At 26.2% G+C, this 27,387-nt stretch overlaps 2 protein-coding genes across 3 annotated transcripts in view; both read right to left on the bottom strand.

Annotated features, from left to right (window-relative positions):
• The window catches only part of LOC129984579 (probable sodium/potassium/calcium exchanger CG1090), a 58,775-nt gene extending 53,940 nt beyond the window's left edge, over nucleotides 1-4,835 (bottom strand). The window contains exon 1 of one of the 2 annotated variants that reach the window (XM_056094495.1): nucleotides 4,721-4,835. Coding sequence is in view for 1 of the 2 variants with exons in the window: in XM_056094493.1 (XP_055950468.1) it covers nucleotides 4,721-4,726 (6 nt within the window). In the remaining variant the exon portion in view is untranslated. The remainder of the gene's footprint in view (nucleotides 1-4,720) is intronic. The other variant, XM_056094493.1, reaches the window with a different exon arrangement.
• Nucleotides 4,836-11,830: 6,995 nt separating this feature from the next.
• On the bottom strand, nucleotides 11,831-26,832 carry LOC129985169 (polycomb group RING finger protein 1-like). The gene is made up of 8 exons (XM_056095096.1): nucleotides 26,716-26,832; nucleotides 26,451-26,553; nucleotides 25,504-25,656; nucleotides 21,964-22,023; nucleotides 19,310-19,412; nucleotides 19,094-19,223; nucleotides 17,114-17,194; nucleotides 11,831-15,292 (listed from the first exon to the last, which is right to left on the bottom strand). The coding sequence occupies exons 1-8, from the start codon at nucleotides 26,722-26,724 to the stop codon at nucleotides 15,254-15,256; spliced, it is 678 nt and encodes a 225-aa protein (XP_055951071.1). The 5' UTR covers nucleotides 26,725-26,832; the 3' UTR covers nucleotides 11,831-15,253.
• Between the last annotated feature and the right edge of the window lie 555 nt (nucleotides 26,833-27,387).

Raw genomic sequence — 27,387 nt, 5'->3', positions numbered from 1 at the left:
TATCCGAAGAACATGCGTTGAAATTTTTCTTTTTTCAGCTGAAAAAGTGTAACCACATCCAAGCAAATGATTTTGATTTGAAAATCGTAACAGAATTAAAACGGATTTGTAATTCATTTAAAAGGCTTATATCTTGAAATTAGAAAAAAATTCAGGTTGGAAAACAGACACTAAATTCCACAAAAAAGAAAAAAGAAAAAAAAAAAAAAAGGATATCTGAAATTGTAGTGATTCAAAAATATAGAAACAAGAGGATTTATGGTCTACAAATGATACATTTGCTGAATTTCACATTTTGAAATCCAACTCCAAGATAAGACGTACATCATTACAGCACTACAAGCACAATTAGCAGAAGTTAAAATTGGAAATTAGTACTGCACAATTTTGCTTTCAAAAATATTCCAGATAAAAAAATAATATGCAATGAAATTCAAATTATCTTTCATTCTTACAAATTTGAACAATAAACTATATCTAAATCAAAGTTATATCAATATCATTAGAAAGAGATTTATTCACATGGAACAAAGTTTTGTTAATTAAAAGGAATTAGTTAGGTATATTTGAATGTTCGAATCATGCAGTATCTCAAGAATAATATTCTTCATATTTCATTACATTTAAGTGACTCAATAAATATTTAAAAATTAATAGTAATAGAAAAATATATGTAATATCATTGGAAAGGGCCTTCCTTTCATCATTAGATATCTTTTATTAAATCTTTATATAATATTAGGATGTGAGACGAATTTTTGGTTTTTTTAAATAAAGAATTCGGAAACCCCAGCCTATGACTTCATGGGAACGTTGAACGCGAAATTTTGATAAAGCACAACAAAACGCCAAAATAGGAATTTTGTATAGTTTTTAAATTAGAGAAAGCCATAATTATGAATTCATGATTCGGTGTTTGGAAAGATTCGCAAAGCTTATACAGGAAGCAATAAATCAAGTTGAAAAGTAAGAGTTGCAAAGCAGCCTATCTCTGACGTGTTGGCGGATGTGACGTCAAAACTGCACAATATCAGCCGAATCTATTTTGATAAATTAACAAATTACCACACATCAAAGTCTGCTAAGTCTGTTTTGCTCCATCATAACATGCATTTAAAAATATGGGATGAAAAAAAAATGTGCTGAGTTCCGCAAAATCGTATTTATTATAGCCATAATATTACTCCGTAAACAGCTTTCTGTTTCTTTTTTTCCTTCCCCTTTTAGCAAATGCACTTGTCTGAGCCCGAAGGTCATTTGTCAGCTCTTCTAAACTAGTTTATAATTATACTTCGAAAGGCAAGGAAAAAAAAGTATTTATTATGCATGAAATTAAAGAAAGCATTCCGTGGATAGTTATTATGGACAAAGATTTCATTACACATTTTTAATCTTGGGCAAATAAATTTATTTTACACTACTTAAAATCATTCTCTTAGTTGTTAAAAAAAACTTTCACTATCTAAAACTGTAAATGATAAATTTCTTAAAATACAAAACAGTGGCATTAGAAGTTATATGTATATTTAATATAAAAAGAGCAGCATTAATAAACAATAGTATTTAATGTTATTTTTAATGCCAAATAATTAAAGGTAGTTAAAGGTATATTAATTTAAAACTCCCAACTATGAAAATCCACAAAATTTTGGTAAAATAACAATATTAAAATCACATCATTATTTACACTCAATTATCATGCACTGCATTTAAATATTACTATAAATCTCTTATTATTTTTATTTACTGCACAAAACTTCTTACAATAACCTGCATTAAAATACCAACAAAAAATTATTGCTATTATGATGTGAATGTTAAAAACTTTAGTAAAATTTTATTGGATATGTTAATAATAATGTCTCAAAATAGACAATTCTCATGAAATAAATTATAATATATTCTCATAAAATAATTTTCCATATACTGATATAATTGCAAGACAACTTTTAAAATTAAATTAAACAAAAGAATTTTAGATATAATCCAATAAAAATGCAAGTAAAATTTGCTTTATTTTATGAACTAACTGTAAACATACCTAAATTTATTAATGAATAATTTTAAAATAGTAGCACCAAACAAACATTAACTACATTAATGACATAAAAATATGTGATTACCAGTAAAATAAATGGTTTAAAATATAAAGATTAAATTAATAATATGCACTCACTTTGAAACTTACAAAAATGGGCAAATAAACATGATTCATACATAAAAATGTAAAGCTAATGCACAAATCATATGGAGGATTATTTTGATTATTTCTGGCATAATTTTTTTTTAAAATTAATTAATCAGAGAATAATAAGTTTTAAAACGAATATGCAATAAGTTTTAAAACAAATACACATAAGCTTTACACAAATTCATTAGGACTTAGTAAAAAAAAAAAAAAAAAAAAATGAAAATATAAAGTTTTTATGAACACAAAACATCGAGCTAAGTAAACATGCAACTGAAAGATTAAATAAAATGAAAATTCACGAAATACAAAAGTATTCTAAATATTGGCATAAAGAAATATATATGATAAAAATTATAAAACATTTTTTTAAAAAAAGGCATTTTTACCTAAAATGATTCAGTTATTCTTGAAACTCATATTATGAAATATTATTACAATTACTCATATTATTACAAAACAAATAAAAATTGATAACTTTGTAAGAAGCAACTCATTGAATACATTGATAATATTTTTGTATGTTAAGATCAAACATTTTCATAATCCAATAGCTTTCAACAACTTTTAGGCAAAAAAGATTCAATTTTCATATCACAGATTCCTGGAAAATTTTTCTTATGATTCTAACTATACATATGTACTGAAAAAAAATTACCAAGATAAATATGAACTAACTAGAAAATAATAACTTAAATATTTTCAATTTTGCTAAATGCTAATTAAACATTCCTCATATAATCCCAATAGCAGGAACCCCAATAAAACTCTGCCAATTCTCAACAATATCAATTATCCGAAAACTGGCATTAAATAACATAATGCCAATATTCTTTATCTATTATTATGAACTGACAGTAAAGTAATAATGATTCATATATTATAATTTTGTTATATAATAAGGAACTATTTCCAATACAATCCCATTAATTTGACTCCATGCAAAAACCTGTCAATTCTTAAAAATAAATCTCATCATTAAATCAGAGTGATAAAAGTTAGCATTAATAGATAAATACCAACCTTCTCATTAATAAGTAAGGATTGAAATTAAAATAATAATGATATTGTAATTATTTTTTAAGTTTTACTAAATGTTAATGAAGTATTTTTAATATCATCTGATAAGTTGGTTTCAAGACAAAAACCTGTTGGTAAATATTAACAATAATTCTCGTAACAAAATCCTTATAATGCATGGTGACACATTTTAAATTGTAACAACATTCAGACATATTAATGACTGAGTTCTTACTAACGGGTTATACCATATTCCCATATAGAACTCAAATTACGTAAAAAATAAGATCTACAAATATATGTTCCCATATTTAATTCCAATATTGTACATTAAAAAAAAAAAAGATTAGAAACATTACTTACATAGATTAAATACAAAAAAAATGATACAAAAATTATTTGGAATTTCATAATAGCCACATAACAAAAAGTAACAAACCTATCAAAGCCAATTTGAAATTATTACATTGATATAGATTCTTACCTGCATAAAAAAGTATAGTATTTATTAATAGTCATAAAAAAAACACATGAGAAATAGAAATGCTTAAGTAATTATTGAAATATTTATTTTACACTAAAAATTTTATTATATTTCAAATTGAAAACATATTGATGAATATTCATCCTATGAAATCAATGATTGCATGAATGGCATCCTATGAAATCTTACTAAAAAGAAAATCTGCACCTAACATAATAAATGCAATTTTCAACATAGTCATCTCAAATAGTTTGAAAAGTTAAAAATATTTATATACTAATACATGCTATAAAAAACATGTTTTTAAAACATTTAAAATATTGATATTTACAAGATGAATAACATATATTTCATTAGGTTATAAAGATAAGTTACAATTTTTAAAACTGACACTGGAATTATGATTGAACAAGCTGATTTAATTATAAATAATTTGAAATGATTTTTTTGAAATCCAAAATTTAATTCATTTGTTGATTGAAAAATAAATGAAATTGTCAACTAATTATAGTTCTAGATAGAAAATCCTAGTAAAAAATAAACTTTTATTCATAAAATTTTTTCAATGACCAAAATCAAAGAAAATATTTAAAACAATTTTAGAGGAAAATAGGCTACTACATAAAAAATTATATAGCTTAACTTTTATAACGCAAGATTTAAAATTATCTAACAAAAATTTTTTCTAGAAAAGGAGTTGTCACAAAAAAAAAACTTAGATCAACATCAAATAATACAAAGTTTTGCGAACAGTAAATTGCGAATGAAAAATAATAAAATAAAATTTAACGCAAAATGTAATGTGAAAAAATTTTTTAACAGTACAGGAATGCTATTTTGGATATTTATATAATGGAAACATTAATATACACGTACATACAAAATAAATAAATAAAAAATACGTCTGAAAAACAAATTCCATCATTGAAATTTTCATAAGTTCTGTTTTGTAAAGAGAAAAAAAGTTCATTCACCTTTGTAATTAGAAAAGAACATACATATATTTGTAAAGCAATTATTTCATTTACCTTCATTTCTCGAAAATTCTACCCAAGTATCAAAGAATTTGGTCAAACGCCGACAATTTGCATGACACCAGTATGAAAATCATCATAAAAATCAAAACAAAACAAAAGCATCCCATATGTTTACATTACAGTTACAGTTAAATTGAACAGGTGTCATTAAATTGGGGAAAATAGCGCATGGAAAGAAAAAAAAAGCCATTCAAACAGTGCATATCATTTGAAGTGTATCAAACAAAATTATAACTTTTTTTTCTTTCTATCAGTCTTACGGTTTAAAAAAACTGAAACAATGTTTTATCCTCCTTGCCTGAAATTCCAAAATGATAGATTATTGCACATCGGAGTCCTCGCATACGGGTAGCGCATCTTCCTCGTGATTTAGGCGTCCCGGGTTCAAATACCGGTTCGGGAATGGTTATTCTTCTTCTGTGTCTATCTTTGAGGTGTGTAAATGTGCTACCCTGTAAAAAGGGGTTGTCCAGGCGAATGTGACACGTGAAGTAGCTAAGTCGTACTCTTGGCCCTAGATGGCGCTACTGAAAAAACAAGAGACATTCACGCGGCTTAAATCGCTGCCAGATAACTATCAGCGGGCTTGTAAAGAGCCATAAGTCACAACACAACAACAACAATACTACAAATCTTCGAATGACGTCCTTGGATCTTTTTATGTTTGGAGTGTATTAATAACACCATATTCAGCGATATATCTAGAAGTTTTGAATGTTGTGTATTGTCTTTGAAGCAGTATATAGAAATGACACTCGAGGGGTAGATATAGAATATATACACGTATTATTGAAGAGGGGAGAAATGCTTTCCACCTATGAATTAGCAGCTTCGTACATGTGAATCGTCTGAAGCATAGGCTATAAACAAGAATTCAATGAAAGCGGGCGCAAGGAATCTCATGGTAAAATGAGATTCATTATTAATCACAGAGAGGTTGGTTAAAACATAGGTTGGATTTTAGCAAATTTCGCTCACAATTTTTAGTCGTGTGGAAGGTTTAAATCAATATTTTAGTGAGTGCAAAATAGCACCAGGTACATGACTTTATTTTTAAAAAAAAAAAAAACTAAAATGGGTGCACTAATGCTTTGTTATCATGATGATACTTTCAAGATTAAAAACCTGGAAAATCACTATGTCACATGTAATTGCAAGATTAGATATTCGTGTAATTTTCTGCCTCTATCGAGTACGAATGGTTCTAATTTAATACAGTAAAATCTCTGATAATACATTTGTGATGTTAGAAGCATGAGATTATAAGTAATGTAATTAAGTTTTGGATTAACACAAGATTTGTATTACAATATCAAAAATAAATATTGACGTGTGCCATAAATATACAGCCTTTCTAAGTAAAGAGAACGATAAATGTATCAGAAACTAAATCTCATGGTTTTGTAATCAAATTGGGTACAAATATATTTTATAGAATGGAAGTCCCGCCCTCGAAACAATTTTTGGAAAAGTTTAATTTAAAATTAAGTGCAATTTTTTGCATTTATCTACATGAGGTTTAGCAAACTTATTTTCACATCATTTCTAAAATTTAAAAAAAAGGTTTTTATAATGGTACAAATTTAGTTCTTTCTGAAAATTTTTCTGGAATTTTTTGCAAATTTTTACAAATGCATTTTGCCTAATTTTTAATTATAAATTTCATTATTGCCAGGAATTATTTTGATTGTTTCAGCAAATATTTGTAGATTCACTTTTTTGCATTATTGTATGCTAAGGAAAAATATTTTGTTTATTATCCACACATTTAAGAAATAATTACTATATCACGAAAAGCAACATGCATTTTAAAGAGAGATTATCCAGAAAATTCTAACTTTCTCCTGTATGAAGTGCACAAAGAGAAAATATTATAATCGTCAGCAAACTGAATCTCCAAATTTAGATGAATCTCCATTTTTTTGCCTCCCTGTGTCCAAAAAACAGAATTTTGGAATTTTGTCTGGGAACACGGTAGTTAAAGAACTCTTTGAGAATTAAAGTCGGTAAATGAGCTTTACAATTTGCAGATTTCTATCGTATTTTGAAGAAATCTATTTCTAATATATTTAATCTATCTATTTAGAGAATGTTTGCTTGGCTGTCGGAATATAAGTTAAAAGAGCTAGATGGATAAAATTTGGTGCACAGATTTTAAATATAAGATTTAGATTTTTATCAAATTCGAAACGAGGTTGATCGTCTGTCGCTGTATTCCTTTGTATGAGTATAAACGTGATAATTTGAAAACGCAGCAACTTAGGTAAATTAAATTTATCCTACAGTTTTAGCATCTATTTATAGGTCTTTAGAAAATTATGATAAACATCTATCATAGTGTTGAACATCTGTCGAACTGAACTTTCAAAAGCATATTAACCTGATACCCTAATAGCACACAAATATTGTACAATAGTGTATGACATTGGTCAATATTCACTATATTGTATAATTTTGTGGAATATTGATTAATATCATATAATATCGTACAATATTGTACGACAGAGTATACTACCTGGGCACCTCATAAACACAATGACTAAAACATATGAATTATGGAATTATATCTTGTGTTCCAATTGCAGTTTTGTGTTAAATTTTGATTTAAATCATTAGGGGAAAATACGCCAAAATACATATTTGGGTTTTTTGTATTTGCGTTTTAACAGCATCTCAGCGATTAATTACGAAAAAAAGCTTCCACAAATTGTACGCTATTAGGATCTTTCGTAACTATTTCTATTCTATAACTATTTTCGTACCTAATGGCATGCTGTTAATAATACATAAGTACATTTATCAGAGAATATGCGATAAAGCTTTGGGGATACCACTTATATTGTTTTGAGAGTATTATGATGTCATCGGACTCACCTCCATTATGCAGGTAGAGATGCATAATCCACGATTTTTTGAATAACAAATAATATTGCTATTGTTATTTTTAAATATGCGTTCCAAATATCTGTTATTTCAATGATATTATTAATTAAAAATTATTTCTTAATATTAAATATAAAATTTATTAATTGTAATTAATACTTAATTTACTAATTTAAGTAACGTGTGATTGAATTAATTTATCTGTTTCAGCTTACTTCTTAATTTTTTTTCCTCAAAACTATTTATTTAATTTATTTATTAGAGTGAATCCTTTTTTTGGAAAAGGTGAGTTAAAAATATATGTCATTTCTTTAAAATGTTTACTTTAGTCCTATATTCTACCAATAGATGGCGCCAGGAATAAACAGAATACATGTAATCAAAGTCAATCATGTCACGAGCAATTAAAAATGATCTGTATGGAATATTGCATCATCAAATACGAATATCGGTCACTCCCTTAAAGTGGAGCGGTGACTTCGCACTTTCCAGTGAAGCCTCGCACTTTCCGATGAAATCACCGCTCCGATAAATTTCAGTGATATGCAATTCAATGATACGATACGATAATTCCAATAACCGGTCCGTTCACTTTTCAATCCAATCACAGATTTCTTTCGAGAGCTTCCATTGGACAGATCGTATCGATTGTTACTTTCCAGTGAAGTCACCGCTCCTGCAAATTTCAGTGATATCGTATCGATTTTTACTTTCTATCGTGATCCAAAACCTGTAATCGAAATATCATCAGTAAGATCGTATCAAGGATTTGAATCACACCCCTCTTTGAAAAGTATTGATCACTTGTATTTGTGACTTTTTGATATTTGTTACGTAATAACAGCTCTTAAAATATTCGTCATCCCTATATGCAGGTTCTTCAGAACAATAAACACGGGGACGTAAGGCCATTAAAATAAAATAGTTCTAATGTATATCATAATTTTATTTTTAAAAGTAGTTTGTAAGAAACATAACATCAAATTGTGAATAAAAGATTTAAACATTGTCAGTATTTCCGCCGAATGAGCTGGTCATTAAAGGCGGCGGGAATAAAATAAATTGAATCTATTGAACGATTATTACTGTTATAATTTGTTCTAATGAATATGTAAATGGTAAATTCAAATTGTAATCCTTTAAGAGTATATTAAAAAAATATTTTAAAAAATGGATTAATGTAATCTGGGATTTATTGTGACTGTTGAACTCCAATAAAAGATATTTTAGGGCATAAATTCTGATGAAGAACTGTTATTTTTATAGTATTTTTTTCTATGCTGAAAATTTATTTTATTGCTATAAAAATTATTATTTTAAAATTTTATGAATATCTTAGAATGGATGTCTAATTATTAACCAATGAGGGTTTTGTCTATTTTCGGTTCCCTATTTTTAAACTGTATTTAAAAATACTTAATTTTCTACAGTAACAGGAAACAACTTTGCAAATTGTACAACAGGCTATTTATAAGGTTAGAATGAATTTTGTCGCAAGATATCATTTGTGCTTAATAAAAATAGCCATTTCAAAAGTTGGTTCCTAAGCATCATCCGAACTCTTTTCCCTCATTAGAATTTCAACTTATTATCATAGTCTGACTGACTATATTTTTTGACTATATTTCAGCTCGCTTACTGACAGCAGTTATGTTATGAAATATTTTGGCATATCCAATACAAAGGAAGGAACGTACAATCAACTTGACACAATGGAATAGCGAAATAGAGTCCTGGGTATGATTTTAATTTTCCGCCCCCATTGTCATTAGTGATATAGTAAGTGCAAATAGGACATATTATTTTTTCACTTAATTTTGCTTGACTTTAATAAATGATTAAATTTATTAAAATTTTTAATAAATGAGGTAAATTTGATTCAAGATACAGTATAAATCAATTTGTGGAATTGTTTATCAGATGGAGAAACAGAGTTGCAATATTTGAATTCACCAAGAGCTCTGAAAAAGATTAAAAAAATCAAGCACCAAAAACTCTATAAAGCTTTCAATACACATCTAATAATGAGGCAAAAGTTTAAACCAATAACTTTTTCACCAGAGTCGGATATCAGGCCAGTGCTACACTTTTGTTGCAAAATCCATTACCATTGTAATAAACTAATCTAAAGAATGTCAGTGAAACTTTTAGATCTTTATTTTAAACCTACTGTCAGCATCGAATATTGGTTTACAATCACTTTCGAAAAAGAGTTTTTTCTCTCTTTTGAGAGTTATGATAATAATTTTTAAAAAAAGTTTCAAACCACTGATCTGCAGTTTACAAAAGTAAAATAATTTATCGTAATCCAGATCTTGTTCTAAAATTCAAAACAATATTTATGTATAACACATATATCTCGTTTTCAAAGGAAATTTTTTAATCTTTACAAAACCGATTTTAAAAAAATTGCATTGATTTGAATATACATATTGTCCCACTTTTCTTGAAAAAAATTAATTTTTTATTCGAAATCTTTTTTCGGATATTTTCTTGTGCTAAAATTCAAGGACTTTGACCATAAGAAATAATACGCTGAAGAATATATTTTGCGATTCCAGTGGAGTGCTGGGAAGATATTAGAATAAATTTACTTTCAAATTCTGCGTCCTTTCATGGAGAGATGAGTAATATGTTGGAAAAGCCATGTGATTCATCAGCTGAGTCTTTTCACCAACTTTTGACAAATGGGTTTTACAAGAAGAAAATCATAAATTCCCGTCTTTCTGACAACAGTTATGAACAATATGCAGTGTAATAAAGAAATTAGAGGGAAGAGTCATGCTGAAAGCTGGGATTGTTGCAGATATTAGTAATAAAAAATGAGTTTCCAAAGTTCTCAAACAAAAACTTTTAAATTTTTTAAAAACAAATTTTAATGTAATGTTATATTATTAATGAAAGTTTATACACCTAGATAAAATTGATGTTTATTTAAAAAAATTGTTTATCACAATTCATTAAAATAAAAAAAATAATCATTATATCTTTTTATAAAAAATAAAGACGATCCAACTCTCTCTCTATGTATACTTATATATAAATTAAGGTCTGAAATGAAACTTTTTGATGGGTTGACTATGCCATGCACTCAATTATCTTTCTGAAAATATTTTCACTGTGTATACTTTTGGATAATTATCACAAATAAAAAAAAAAAAGTTAAACAATAAGTTAAAGAATTATAATTAAATAAATTATTAAATGAAGTGGAGGTCTGGTTTGAATATGTAACTTGAAGCCTTGAAACCTCAGCTTTGTATTTAGATTATCTTTTCTGATGAGTTGAGATAAACATAGCTGATAACATTTGAAATAAATGCATGCTATAATTTAGACATTCAGTCTTATTCTGGAAGACACCTTTGAAAAATGCTATGGACTGAAGTTGATGCAAGTTAGAGACTATATATTATGTTATTTTTCAAAGATATATCTGAAAAGAGGCTTGCCTCAAAAGCTGAAAACTATCATTTTGTTTCTGTGTCTTACCTGACAATAATTATCATGAATTATCATTATCAATATAGCCAACCAAAAATTATAAATATATATATATATTGATGCTCTTATTTCTTAAAATTAAGAATCCGATAAATAGTTATGAATAAGTGCAGTTCCTTTTTTTTCTCCTTTCTTTTTACTGAATACATAAATGGTTAACATTTTAAAATCCCTTGCACAAAATTTAGAGACAAAAAAACAAACAAACCCTATTTTCTTTTTTTAAAAAGAAAATTAAAGCAAAAGGTATGCAGAAAATAATGAAAGAAAATTTGCTTTTTTGTTTAAAGAAAACTTATTTCAAATATTTTCCTCTCTTTGAATATTGAGTAATTTGAGCATGACCTTCAATTTTGACAGAAAGATTTGTTACTTGATTTAGAATTTTATCATTGCAAGATATTAAATTGAGTATTTAATTTTTGACATTATACTTTAAAATGACAAGAGTGCTAGAATTTGAACTTAAAATTTCATACTATGATTTTATGATAACAATAAATATTGAGTGAATACTTCCTTTACTAAACATTCATATAAGTTCTAGCTGACATCAAATTAAACATACCAAACCCAAGGAAACCACTGATTTTGTCGAGACAGAATGATATTCTTCTAAATATACAGTCGAAATGCTGTTGTAAGGACATAGTGCCTTTCTTAATATACACAAAAATACAACATATAATTATAAATTTTTATTTTTTAAGTTACATACATAATATCGAAAACTTTCTTTACATAAAATTCCATAAAAGGAAAACGGCTCCTTAGAAAACAATTTACATAAATTTTTCAAAAACTTACAAAACACCAACATGGAACATGATCACAATACCAGTCTGAACATCACATTTATTTTTAAAATGTAATCTTTCATTAAAAAAAAAAATGGTGTCGCATCTACACATGCTTTTGTAAATCAATACTTTCCCCTAATCATATAATAAAGTTAAATAATTTTAAATATATTAATTCAATAGAATAGAAGTATTTCCCATTATACATGGTTTAACAGAAACAAAATAAATATAAATAAAAAGATGGAAACAAACAATATATTTTTGATCTCATTAAATAAGATGAGAAACAATTCATTTTTTGTAAAAAAGAAAGCAATTTCAACTGCTTTCTAGTAATACAATAACATTTAATACACAAGCACAACATTATAGCATGCTTTTTATATCTTTTCACAAAAAAAGTGTTCTGAAGAGAAACACATTGCACAACTTTAATAAGCAACACACAAAATAAATGGGCAAAGCAGACTTTCAGTTATTTCCCTACATGCCTATGGAAGATCTAAGTGACGTTTTATTTCTATTTTTTTTTATGAATATAAAAATATTTGTGCTCTATTTAGTTCTAATTATTATTGGTAAGATTTCCATACTTTGCTAGATATTTATAACACTTGGAAGATTTGAATTTTTAAATGTAAATGTATTTTAATAAAACTTAAATATGATAGATAGACAAGGTAGTTTAATGAGATAGATTATTAGCAAGTTGGCGAGTAAATAAACTAAATTTTTCACAAAAAAGTTGAACAAAACCTTGTTTTTATGCATAAGAACTAAGATCGCAAAGAAATCAGCAATTCCCAACTTGAACAGTCTTATAATGAATATTTTCAAGAAAAATAATACAACTTCACTTTTGTATGAGAGTAATGGGGGAAAAAAATAAAGATGAAATATGAAATGAAAATATACAAAATGAAATAAAATGTTAATTCACATTATTAAGCACTTTGCTCTAAAAATAGACTAAAATTTTTATTTAAAATCCTGTCTCCACCCCTTTTTAAAATAATACATGCAAAAAAAAAAAAAAGTTAAGTAATAATGAATACTAAATGGACTTTAAAAATATATTAACAAATACAGCTTTTAAAATCACATTTTCATCATAATAAAAAAGTTTCAAATATATTACCACTAAAAAATAATAATTATAGTGAAAATCGATTAAAAAAAATCCAGATCAAGTCTTTTCCTTGTCCCCAAGAAAAAGAAAATTCAAATTATATTATTAATGCAGAGAAATCTTCATGTGATTGCATACAACTTTAGTTAAAAAAAAAAATTAATTAGTCTTCATATTACGGGTAAGAGAAACCCACCATTTCATTTTAAGATGGAGATTTCAGTTACTAAATAGAAAAGTGCACTTCTGATTTCAAGCCAATAATTTAAAAATACGATTTACAACTCAGATTGCTTCCAAGATTACTGATTCATTTTCACCACATTAAGAATAAATCTATTCCCCATTTTATGATACAATATTACCTAGAGGGAAATTAAATGTTATTACACACTAGCACGAAAAAGGGAAGTGAAATACTAATTGATTTAATGGTTAGTTTAAGTATACAATGGTAAAACAACTACTGGTACATTTAACCAGCAGTAAGTAAATATTAAACAAATAGTTTCAGTTTTTCTTTTAAATAAAGAAAACAAATTCTATTTTAACAATGAAAAGCTTCCTTATGCAAATCATACTGATATACATTAATATTTATTTTTTAAAGAAATAAATAAAATTTGATTTCTAAGCAGTGCAAGAGCATTCAATTGAAAATTAAATATATTAGGTTAAATGTGAGAAAAATCAATAGTCTCAGAAGAAACCTAATTTCATGAAGATAAGATATTTCACTCCCTCTTTAAAATTCAGAAAAAATATTTCAAATTTGTTTTCATTGAAGGGTTAATTAATTTTAAAAGAAAAGAGAGCTTTACTCTATAGTGTTCAGTATAACAAAATTAAATAGAAATATTCAAAATTAAGTTTAAAAAATTCAGTCTTGAAACAAAACTTTTTTCTAGTAAGAAAGTTTAAAAAAAAAAGTTAATAATTCCATTAAATATCAATAAAAATATTACTTTCTGAATGAATAGTTTAAACTGCATAAAAATTAAGTAAAATATATTTCAGGTTAGATATACAGAATTTAGAAATTTATCAAAATAACATTTGGAGAAACCTGGATAAAAAATTAAAAAAGGCTAAAAGATAACACAATTTAAGAAAACAAAATGCAAACAAATAAATGCACATGTGAGATACAAGATGGGAATTGCTGAGCAAAAAAACATCTTTAATGCAAAAACTGTTCAAAGATTAAAGCCCGATTTTCAATAATCAAGAACTTTATAAGTAAGCTGCAACATTAAAAAAGGAGATTAAACCTATTTTACTACAGTCTTCATTGCTAAATTCTTAGTATTTTCTTAAAAATGTATTAATGATTAGAGATGTGTTAAAATATTTACTATTGAAAAAATATGCATAATAATCACAGTAATTCAAACTAGGAGATTATAATAATTTAAAATGAGAAATGAACAACTGTTAACTGAATTTTTATCAATTTATTTTTTGAAATATCATGACAAAATCCCATACCTCCTTCTTTGAAATGAAGAAAGAAAATAATGGTTATAAGACTGAACCTTGAATTTCTAGATTATTTAATGGACCTCGATAGTATAGCTTGAATATGTTTCAATCAGAACAGTCATAACGAAAACTTTAGATGTAATATTAAGGTAAAAAATTTTTTATATGCGAGTACTTCAAGAAGACAAAAGCAAAATGGTTTTATTTCACTGATATTTTTCGTTCACGGAAGTTTTAATGCACATACAAAACAGTATTTACTTCATTATTATGACATGAAATAGTATAAGTGAGACAACATATAGCATATTTTTAATTTAACATAGACATAAATATTCAATATGGAAAAAACAGATTTTGTACCATAAAGAACACCAGAAAAATTACTTTATCAATATTGCACAAAGCAAGCAATTCAATGAAAACATTTTTTAGCAAATTATGAAGACCATGAAACATTTAATATTTACATATCTGCTGTTTCATACAAACAGCTACGTATTTCATACATTAGGACTAGTTCATTAAAAAAAAAGAAAAACCACACAAGAACACACAATGAATTGCAAAATCGCCTTTACATATATATATATCTATATAACTAACATAAATAGCTCTCATTTTTTTTTCCCATTTGAAAAAATACTTGACTTCTAAATGTGCTTTCTCTCATACTAATCTGAAATAATATTCACAGATTTTTCTGAAAGGCACCAAGTTTCTTCAATTCTTAATCCAAAATTGAAGTTTGAGAGGAGGGTTCTGAAAATAAATTAAACAGGCAATGTAATTACTGTTAATTTAATAAATTTAAGTAATTGAATACATAATCAGAAAACCTTTAACTAAGTAATTAATAAAATCCTGATGATCAGTAGAAAAACTTAAGAAATCATCCTTTCTTATACAGAGAAATTAATCCTTAATGCAAGAAAATACAGTAGATTAAATACAGTAATACGAGACTCATTCATGAGCATAAAAGAACAGACTTTTTGTAAAAACATAAGTTACATGTAAATTTTTTTAATTATTAGTAAGCTACAGATTATTTTAGATTAGTTAACTCCCTCATGATGGGTGTGTGAAAAAAAAAAGTGCACCACAAAATAGGATCAAACAAATGTCGATTGTCTCCAACTAAGTCTAATGTGCATTATATTTCACAAATATGTACATAATAATTCATAAAAAGTATGCTTTGAATATAAATTAAACATTTTTTAAATATGTGACAATAGATATATTTTAAATCAAGATTAAAAATTAATTAAATTGATTTTTAATATAAAAAATGTAGTGTATTTAATATGGTTGATAGCACTTAAAGTAACAATAGATTATTGATTCAAAATATAAAAACATAAGAAAAAATAAATATTTGCAATCAATATATTTTAAAATATTTCATAAAAATTGTAATCAATGCTGCTTCAAAGCTGTATGAGAAATCTCAAAATGCAGATCAGTGTAGAGACTGACATTACATAATTTATATTTATAGGCAGTATCTCATTTTTTTTTCACTCTTGTTTTGAAAAAACTATGCATCTTCTAAGTATTCTATTTTAGAAAAATCTATAGATCAATCAACACTTTTAATAATGCTAATCTGACCTCATAGAGATAAATACTAGTACATGGGACCAATCTTTAGATAAAATCATATATTAGTAAGGATATCAAAAATAATTTTGTTCCAAGACTGACACAAGGATGCAATGTTCAGCCCTAAAGCGAATCCAGCACAAACAGACATAATGTTACAAATTTGTAATGTTTCTTGCTTCCCAATATGGTTAGTTCAATCTGGAAAGACTGTTTTACGATCAGCTTGGTTGGATGCTGAATCAATGATTTCTGGCGATGGTGACAGAATAGATAATACTGGATTCTTCCAGAATTTTGGGGATAGAGTCAATAGGAAATCAAGATGTCTGATTGTTCCAGAACCGTCTCTGCCCTCTTTCAGGAACTATAAAAGGTCGTCAGTCTCAAGCCGAAGACGGTCGTGTGAAGAGCCATTAAGAGGTATAAAGTCACAAAACGAGTCAACGGCGAATAGTTGCATCAGTTCAACGAAGTGTGTTGTATGTAGCTCAAGAATTTGGTGAATTGAGCTGTCTACTGAATCCTGGTGTTTATTGCAGAAGCACCATCGAATCGTGTAGTAGCGAGTTGACAGCTGGATACAGCTAAAGCAAGGAGACAGAGGAGAATTGTAGGTATTTGGAGAGACTGTAGAGAGTAGCTATGAAGATTCCGTTCTCCAGCTGAATCCTGCCTGGCCTCTTTGTGTGCTGTAGTTGTTATTACTTCTGATTGTTATTGCTACTGTTTGTTGTAATGTGCTGCTGTGTGTTGCTTGTGTATGTCTCGGCTATGCATTTGTAGTCCGCATATTCTTGTCTTTATGTCAATAAAAGTCATTGTTTGTTACTGAGGCCTGTTGATTGTGTTTCTTCATTGACCAACAAATTGAAAAGAACCCCAAATCCATAACAATGTGCATCATTCATTCAGAAAGAGTTAAACAAAAAACAATAGAAGTATATAAATTTAAGCAGAGTAGTTTATACTTACTATTTCCTTACTATGAGACAACCAAATCCTCTTCAAACAATGGTTATCAGGAAGAAACTCACCATTGCACATAACAACCAGCTAAAAAAAAAAAAAAAAAAAATAATATGCATGTACTATTTTACTTCTATTAATATAACTTCCAATAATATAATTTTACTTCTTTTAATTTCTATTTAATATAACATATTAAACACAAACATTTACCTTTGTTTATGATATTTCTGCAAAGGAAAGATCTGCTACATAAAAGCAAATCAATGTTTTCCTAACTTTAAAAAGTTCATAAATTGAATGATTGCAAAAGCCTGATAATTATACATCACATGTATGTGATGTATAATTCACTAGTATATTGTGAAATGAAAAAGAAATTGATATAAGAAAATTATTAAAAAGCATATCAAAATTGTCTAATTTATAAATCCCAAAATAAATCATGATTCTTAACCTTTAGAAGAATGCTTTGCTAACCTTCACCATATTAAAAAGTTGAATAAAATTTGAAAACTCAATTGAATTGCTTCATAATTGAAAATAGTACTTTTACTAGGGATATTATCAACAATCAAGCATTTATGAAGAGGTTTAAGTTCAATATAACAACAACAACAAGAACAACAAAAAACTATTATGAACAGAAATAAAAGCTAATCTTGAGTTTCGAAATTGCAAGACATCTAACTTTTAACTTAGTCTATGCAAAAAAGTTTAACAGATGAATAACATTAGTTTGATATTAATAAATAAACTGTAGTATCTGATTGTTTGGAATGTTCTTGCAAGAAATTACAATTATTTCTTGTATATTTGTTACCTGTTGAGAGAATTATCTTATTCAAATTTTATATTTAGATAAGATTTTGTTTTTAAAGTTTATCTATATAGGTGTCTTTAAAAAAAAAAAACACAATTTTACACACACACACCACTTGCACATATGTATGTACATACACACGCACACATTTTTTATAACTAATTATTAGGGACTTTCTATCTGCTCTCATGCTGACCCTCTCTTAAATTTTTGCAATACTTGAATTGCTGCCATAGGATGATAATCTACTGGTACCTCAAAATTTTGTGACATGGCACTGTGAAGAGGTAAAATGGATGCGAGATGACATAAGATAGAAAGATATTCATATGTAACCAGTATTCTGATGATGATTAGGTGTGTGCCAAAGGGGCATTACACTGGTAAAAGCTCATAAATAAAATTAAAAAAAAATTCAAATAGCTATTAAAGGACTAGCTATTCAAAAAAAATTTTTTTTTCATAATCTTGTGTAACCAGTATTCATATCTAAATATTTTCTCCGAAAAAACAGGATATTACAAAATCTGCTGCATGAAGTTTAGTCTCCTAGATATTATGATATAGATTTGCAGGACTTTGTTATACGTGAAAAAGCTTCCCAGCTGAAATATGTAAGGTAAGAAATTACTCAGAAAAATATTTGTTTTTTCCTCCAGAAATTAGATTTAATAATCATACATATTTGTATTATCTATTCATCTTATTTTCTGTAATAATTAAAAAAAAGAATTTATCTAAGAAAAGCAATACTACTATTATATTAAAAAAAATTACAGAATTTTGTTAAATTTTTTATACTTTTCAAATGAAAAAGATAGAAAAGGTATTATGCCATGGATAAGAAAAATTACAGCTCCAAGAAACTTCCCCAAATAGTTTACATAGTAAAAAATCTTTAAATAATTAGTATTTCAATATGAAAGAGACCGAGATAAATTCAAAAAAGCAAAGATGAAAGAAACCTGCATCTTAAAAAAAAAAAAAGTAAATAAAAATATTAACTTAACAAAATAATAAAATGAAAGGCACAACTTGCAATTACAAAAATTGATAAATTTAATAATAATAATTTCCCTTTATAACAAAACTGATTAATAATACATATTGGATTAGCTTATAACGAAATTGCTTATATAAACAAAACGATTAAAAATACTTACTTCCTGTTTTGAAGTATGAGGCCAAATTTTTTGGATCAGTTTCTTTAAGTGAAAGACTTGAGCCCTTACAGAGCACCTAACAAACTTTTGTGAAGGAAGCTTTGGTCCTTTATTATTATCAGATTCGGTTCTGGAAGTAAAAATAGAATTTAATATATAAATCACATTTTTAAGACAAATTTCAGTCATTACTGATTATAAATAATAAGTTCTTACTCAAATGGCTGGAGACAAATGTGGATGAGTTCATCATGCATGAAATAGTGCTGAGTAGACACAGAAGAATCTTCTAACTCTTCTAAAGTACCATCAGCAGATCCTTATAATAAAATAATAGTTTTAGATTCAACAATGGATTTTTTTAATAGAAATATTAAAAAGAGTATTTAATGTTTATACACAATTTTTAGTTAAAATAAAATTATTTAAGGTTATTTAAATTTTTTAAAAATAATATTGACAATAAAGTAAACAATCCAATCTTTTAACCATTCCTATTATACAGAGGGTATTTACACATTTTCAGAATGATTTTGAGACTGTTCTATTATTCTTTAAAATGAAATTTTTTTTCTCTTGTTTAATTTGGCAGCTATCTTCTAGACTATAAGTCTGTATTGTGATTTCCATGATGAAAGAGCTTTTCATAAAATTTCTAGTGGTGTGGTATTGATTTCCATTCTTCTTCTATTACTTCCCAGAGTTCATAAATAATAGTGGATTTGCAGTTAGAAAGAATTCTTTTCTCAAGGTATGTTAATAATATGAAATCAAATAGGTGAAATATCAAGAAATTAAGCAAGAATAAAGGTATAAACTCAATAAACTTCATTTTTTGAAGGAATACAGTGACACTTTTTTAGCTATTCTAGTTCTATTCTTTGAATGTCATTGGGATAAAGAAGTGAACTTTATTCTGTAAATATTGAATAAATGCAAAACTTTCTCTTGATAATACATTCAGTGATTTCTACATTTTCTTCCTACTCTTCTGATTTTTAAATTACATAACCGAAGAATCACTAGGCAATCATACACAATATTATAGAAATTTTTTTCTTGCATTTACAAAGTCTTGGTTTTTACATTTTTTCTTTTTATTTTGGATTGCAAACAAGTTAATTTTTGTTGCAGCCACTTACATAAACCCATAATTCATCAAGAGTTACCATGCATTTCAATTAGTCCAAGTACTTTTCATACAGGATTCCACAAACCATCCTGGGCCCAGCCATAAACCACAGCAAAAGATGGTGTTAAGAAAAAGATTGTTTTTAAAAGCATTTTTTAAGTTGTAAGTTTTTGTTTATTATTTTATTTATTGTTGTTACAGATATATTTATGAATTTCATAATTGATTTCTGTATTGACGGATTTTCTCTTTATCAGATTGATAATTTAAAGAATATTCAAACAGCTTGAAACTTTTTCCGTATTTGTTAGGACCATTTCTTCTTACCATTTAAAAATAATGATTAATATTTTTTTCTCTTCCAAACTAAATTGCTTATTTTGCACTTAGAAATTCCCAATGTATTATTTAATTGGTCTTAAAATAAAGATTTAAACATGCATAAAACTAAGCTTAAGGCAAGCACTTGAACAAACAACTTGTCTTACATTTCAGTATATGTGAACAAAATTTGAGTACTAATGTAACAAATATTATAGTTTATGGATAAAATTAGTTACCTGTGGTTAAAATCATCTGGCTCAACTGTTGCCACAAATGTATTTAAAGATTTCATAATTAAGATTTTCTTTTTTCCAGACCATTTATTTAAGGAATATTTGAACAGTATGTAACTATTTCGTTTATTTGTTAGGAGTCTTCTTTTCATTTCCATATGTGGTGATATTTTTGTTCTCTTCCAAATTAATAATATTACTTATTTTGAACTGAGAATTTTCCAATGTTTTTAAAATATAAAACAGGCATGCTTCTCTTCAGAAAGTGAAAACATATTCTTCAATTCACAGCTTTTTTACAAGTGACATTTTTAAAGAAAAATAAAAGAAACAGAGGAGTTTTTTCATTTTAAATAATAAGTTGTTACTAGAGATTTTTATTCATAAACTTTTGCTTTTTTAAAAAATTGTCAAAATTGTTCTGTTGATATGCTCTGTATAACATCTAGTGCATCATTATAATTTAATACCATATCTATTTTATCTAAATAAGCAGAAGACAAGATATTTTTCAGAGATGATTTTGTATTGCATAATAATACAGTGATATCTCTAGAATACAGTTTATTACTTCTAGAACTTTTAAGCTTCATAGAACAGAAGATATCTATATATTTTATTAATTTTTTTTCTACTTACATTTTATTAATTTTTTTTTTATTTTGTTATCCTTCCAATGGAAAAGCTGCTCAAAGCATAAATTTAATGGAAATTAAATACAACTCAATAAACTAACTGGTTATTAAAAGACAAATATGTATATTATAAATGTATTATAGAAGAATTTTTCTATAATAAAGTAATTTTTTTTGCTTAATAAAATCTAAGTGAAATAGAAAGATTGTAAAATGGTGCTATATTTTGTGAAAATGAATACTTTACATCTAATAATGATATAATTAATATAATAATTTGCCTATTTCTTGAAAAGATGTTTAAGATTGAAAGTACATAAAAAGAAAACATTCTCGTAAATAATATATCTTTCAATAAAATGTTATTTGATGTGGAAAATTATATCATAAAATGCTAATTGTGAAAATTTATTAGTAAAAATTGGAATCATTTATTAATAAAAGCAGAGAATTTGATCCAGTTTTTTTCAAACTCAATTTATTTTGAAAAAACTGTATTCATTTCTCATGAATAGTATAAATCTATATAATAAAACAGATACCAACCTTCTTCATATTTCTTCAAACCTCTCATTTTTTCAAAATCCTGACGTCGTTTCATTTCATCTAGAAAGTAAAAGGCAACAATAATTTTCTCCTGCAAAATATCAAACTTCTGAATTTCCAATTCAAAAGACAAAAATATTTTGGTAAAATAAATGATAATTTATCATAAATTAACAATAAGAAATTAGGCATAGAAAAAAAAAAAAAAAACTGAAATTTATTCATTTTTTAAATATTGTTTTTAGAGAAACATTATTTAATTTAAATATTTTAAAGCAATATGCAAAATATAAAACTGCATGAATGTATTACATTATATTTATACTAAGGAGGAAATTGATGCATTTTTGCTTTATAGTAATTCTATTATATTACTCAATTCAAAAACACTAGTTTTATTAGCTGTTGTATGTGGGAAAATTTTCCACCAATTTTTTCACAACAAAGTTTCAATCAAAATCTCAATGCAAATAAAAGTCATTGTGGGCATGTGTGTATGTTATGTTCCAAATCTCCTCTGAAACAAATGGACTGAATTAAACAAAATTTTGTTCATTAATTATACAAAACATGAACTTTTCAAAACAAAAATGAATTACATATTCAATTAATTAGAAATTAACAAATATGTTCTATTTTACATATTGAGCTACTCTATTACTATTTAATAAATATTTCTTCTAATATGCTTTCTTAATAATTTTTTTTTTATTGACTTTAAAGAAATAATTTAAACATACTTAAAACTAAGCTTAAAACAAGTGTTCAAATGAATGACTTTTTTTTTATACTTCAGCAATTGAGAAGAAAATTTGAAAACAAATATTAGAAATATTATAATTTAGGGAGAAAATTATCTATCTGTGGTTGTTAAAAACCATCTGGCTCAATTGATATTCTAATTTGAATTAAAAGCAAACAACACAGATTTTAGATAATAAAAGGATTTTGTATATTTATTTTATACAAATGTAATTCTTACATTAAATATATTGTACATGAAAGGATTTTAATCCCAAGTAATACTGGTATATCGTTAGTATATATCATCTTCTACCACTGTCTATAATGCAAGGTGGAATTTAAAAAATCGGTGTCTCTTTTATCTACATCAATATCAGATGTGCAAACTCTAGGTTCTGCTTTGGCTTCAAGCAACTCAGAGAGTGTTTTTTTTTTTTTTTTTTTTTTTTTTATCACTTGAGCAGCAGCATTTTTTGTAATTGAGTGCCATGCTTTTTTTCCTAACAGTTTAATTCCCAATTCAATGCAGTAATGCTTTTTATAATTGATTGCTATTAATATTTAAAAGCATTTTCAATTATTTTATAGCTTGTAGCCAATTATTTTTAAAAAAATTCTCTAATTTATCAGGTAATTAAATCAATCATTAAATACAATTAAACTTTCCTTAATGAGGCACCTTTCATAATGTGTAAAGCAAATTGTAAAAAATGATTCCTTAAATGAATGATATTTTGCAAAATGAGTGGTGAGGATACATTCTGAATTCACATATTGAATATTGCCTGTATCTCTTAGATATCATTCTGTGTTTAGCATTTATTTATTGAATATACATATATAATTAGCAATGGACTTAAAATATACAGTTAGTTAAATTATTTTTAAAAAATGCATGACACTGTGTAAGCATCACGATTATCACATTTTGAAATGAAAGAGAAATATTTAATAATATACAAGCATAGCCAGGAGCTGCTTTTGTGTTAAAACAAGAAGCTGTGGTGGAAGTTTTGCCAGGATAAGTATAGCTTCAACATTTCACAAAAATAACGAAGTTGTTGAAAGCATGGGAAACTGACACATTTGTATTTTGAGAAGAATCACACTAATAAGGCAGTAGCTACTATAAAGTTGAGATTTAATGAAAATAACTATATTTCATTTTGGCCGCATTTTAAAGGAGAAGCAAACAGATGTTTTTAGACAACTTTCTTGTAAAAAAAGCCTGTACAGTAAATAAATTTCATTATTATAAATTTGTTTGAGTACTTTATGCAGTTGAATGCACAATGAATAAGATTCGGGATGAAATTATGGGGAGCAAAGTATAAACTATGCAAGAATGACTTATAAATAAATATAAAAATAGGTATAAAAATTACTGATTGTCTAAAGTTGATTTAAACAGCAAGAAAAAAAAGAGCTGATTGATTAAAATTAGATTAACTTAAAATTAAAATGAATACAAATTGTAATTTTCATCAGAATTAATATTTGATCTTGCATATGAAGATATTAATATTGCATACGAGATGAATGACTACTATTATTAATAAATATTAATCTACAAAAATGGGATAAATTGCAATCCAGTTTTGTTCAAGCTGTTATTATCACGAGTTTGATAAGAACATATTACAATAAATACAGTTAAACCTTAAATAAACAATTAATAAGATAAAAATATAATCAACACCTGTAAAAGAATAAAGTAAAAAAAGAAACAAAGTGTGTAACAGAAGGGGGAAAAAAAAATTAATTATACTTATTTCACAATGAAAGATGACCAATATATGTGTGATAATGAATTCTTCTTTATGCATATATTATCAGAAGAAGTCAGTAAAGCAGTTTTACAATATCTTATATCTTTAATCCATATTGCCACAAGTCTTTAACATAAGGTTTCAAAATCATATTTTTGATCTTTTAAAACAATTTGAATTTTGAGCAGTTATAAGCTCTATCCATATCAATAACTTGATTTTTTTTAATTATTAGAGAGTAGTCAAATAATTATTACATATTTTTAAGCTACAATAAGTTTAACACAAGCATAAAAAAAAAAAAAAATCTTGAAAAATATTTCTGAATTATTACCAATATGCTATGTTTGTTTTTGCACCATAAATATTGCTATGTGTCTTTTACATTTAGATATTTTTTTTTCCCAAATAAATTTCATATTTTCAGATTTAAACGTTCCCTTACTTTCAATGAAGATGCTGTATCGGTATATTATTTATCTTAGTTTATGGCCATATACATATGTTATACTAATAGAGTATCAGCATGTCTCTCCCTTTGCAATATTAGCATGCTCATTTATTGTAAACATTTATAGTAGACATCATCTTGATCTTTTTATATTATAACATATGCTACAAATAAGTTGATTATTTCAGAATGATGACAAGAATAGTTAATTTGCAAGTAGTTTAAATACAGCAATAAATATATTTTTTAATGAAATTAATGGTAAAGATATATAACTTTCTTTAATAATTAGTTGCCTATAATGACATATATTTATCACAATAGGAAACTGAGCAATAAAAATTTTCATTCAAGATTTAAAAATACAAACATGAAGATAAACATTTATATCATTTCAAAGTTTAAAGTAAAATGATGTGCATAAACCTAAGATAAAATTAACTGGTAAGAAAGAACTGTCGAAATATGAGACTTGCTCAAATGTAATTTACAAAATGAAATAATAAATAATCTTTAATATACTAACACTGAAATTAAAATTCACAATTATACAATAACAAGAATAAATATACTCACTATCCCAAAGCCCAGGAACCACTTTATAAACAATATCTTGGAGTGTTCTGTCTATTTTCAAATTCAGTAGGGGTTGAGTTTCATGTACTTTGATGTTGCACATAGGACAGAACTTTGTAGTTTGTAGATACTTTACAATGCAGCTTTTACAAACTATTTAGGGGAAAAAAAACATTGATAAACTGAGGATATTAAAAATAAAATGCAATTAAATAAAAAAAATTAGGATATACAAAGCTATGTAAATAATTTAATCAAATTTACATCATCTTGCAAGCAAAATCACTCCTCAAAATTATATTTTCAATTTTTTTTAGAAAACAACTTTTAACAGAGAACTATTTTGCTCAGAAAAATAATAAAAAACTTTAGCAAGAATTATAATACTCAATAACTTCTTTATAAATTTTTTTTAAACATGGATATTAATAAATTTTGAAGCAGTCCACCGATTTTTACCTGAATATAATTCATATTAATTTTCTAATCATTTTGGAACATTCAAAATATATTTTTGTTTAAAAATGCAAATTGTATTAATAATTCTTACCAAGCAGCAGTAGAAAGATAAATCCCCCTCCCCTCTTAATAGATACATATATATAAATTTGGTTAATAATGCTATAAAAAAACTTTGATGATAATAAACAATAAATAAATATTTCCTAGATTAAGAATACAAAAGATAAGGATTGATCTCTAATTTAAATAAATAAATCAACAAAAATTAATTAATTAATATGCAATTTGATAATTCAGTCAGAAAATGAATATACACAATTTAATAATAACAATTATTAAAACAAATTATATCAAAATAAATCTAGATTTTAGTTAGAACACAACACAAACGAAATTATGTTAAAAGTGCAAGCTGCTTTAATGCAGGGATTTTTTTAAAAGTTAATATATATTATCAAGAATTTAATTATATAAATGATACTTACAAGTATGCAAACACTCTGTGATCGTAGTTGCATCAATGAAATAACCTGCACAGAGAATGCATACAATATGTGGGTTTAGATCTCGTATGCATACTCTGTGCCCCTGTAAAACAGAAAGAAGCAAATAAATTTCAGCGAACAATTCTAAAATCAGAATAAAATATGGATAGTAAAATGCCGGCCATAAAATCTTTTATTATTTTTCAAATGCCTTTAAATGTAAAAACGAAACCAATAGAGAAAATAGTGATTAAATGTAACTTACCAACTCCATATCCTAAACGCAAAAACATTTAAAGTAAAACGTGACAGCATAAGCTGCGATATTTTCATTTACGCTAGCAGACTCCATATCAGTCGCCAAAACATTGTCAATCGCAAAAGATAGAAAGACACAAATTATGTAGCCAGATACGTAATTCACAAGCGCGAAGTTTCATTGAACTTCGCTTGTGTCGTGACGATCCTGAAGAGTAATGAAGAACACTTCTAATGTCTTTTATAAATATTATTTAGAATAATTTTATTGTATCTTTACACTCCACTAAACCATTATGAAGAACTTTTAGTATTTTTTGAAAGTTATTTATGAAAAAAATATAAACAACCCACATTAATATAATATTGTGGCGAATTTTATACGGTCAAGGTATTAAAAAAAGATAATTTAATTTACTTTTCTACATTTCTTTTAGATAGTAGACATCGAAGGAACCTAGAAAAAAAATATTACAATCTAAAATTCTAGTCTGTTTTATCTTCATGCATATTTTCGTTAGACTTCTACACATTGGGACTAAAGAAATATATTCAGCTTAATGGAGGTCAGTTGGAACATAACATTTATTATCGCACACTATTTCAATAATTACATCTCTTAAGATTTGAATAAATATAATGTTTCAAGCAGTATTTCTATTCATTTTTCTCTAATTAA

The sequence above is a fragment of the Argiope bruennichi genome, chromosome 9 (genome assembly GCF_947563725.1).
Source record: "Argiope bruennichi chromosome 9, qqArgBrue1.1, whole genome shotgun sequence".
Taxonomy (NCBI): domain Eukaryota; kingdom Metazoa; phylum Arthropoda; class Arachnida; order Araneae; family Araneidae; genus Argiope; species Argiope bruennichi.
The sequence above is the reverse complement of the archived record's forward strand: the minus strand, read 5'-3'. Positions and strand labels throughout refer to the sequence as shown.

Excerpts from the sequence above, each read along its gene's own strand:
- LOC129985169 (XM_056095096.1), bottom strand. Across the intron at positions 19,413-21,963 it reads TTTGAAGAAATATGAAGAAG|GATCTGCTGATGGTACTTTA; the intron begins GTTGGTATCTGT and ends TTTTATTATAAG. Across the intron at positions 17,195-19,093 it reads CTCATACTTCAAAACAGGAA|CTGGTTGTTATGTGCAATGG; the intron begins GTAAGTATTTTT and ends TTTTTTTTTTAG.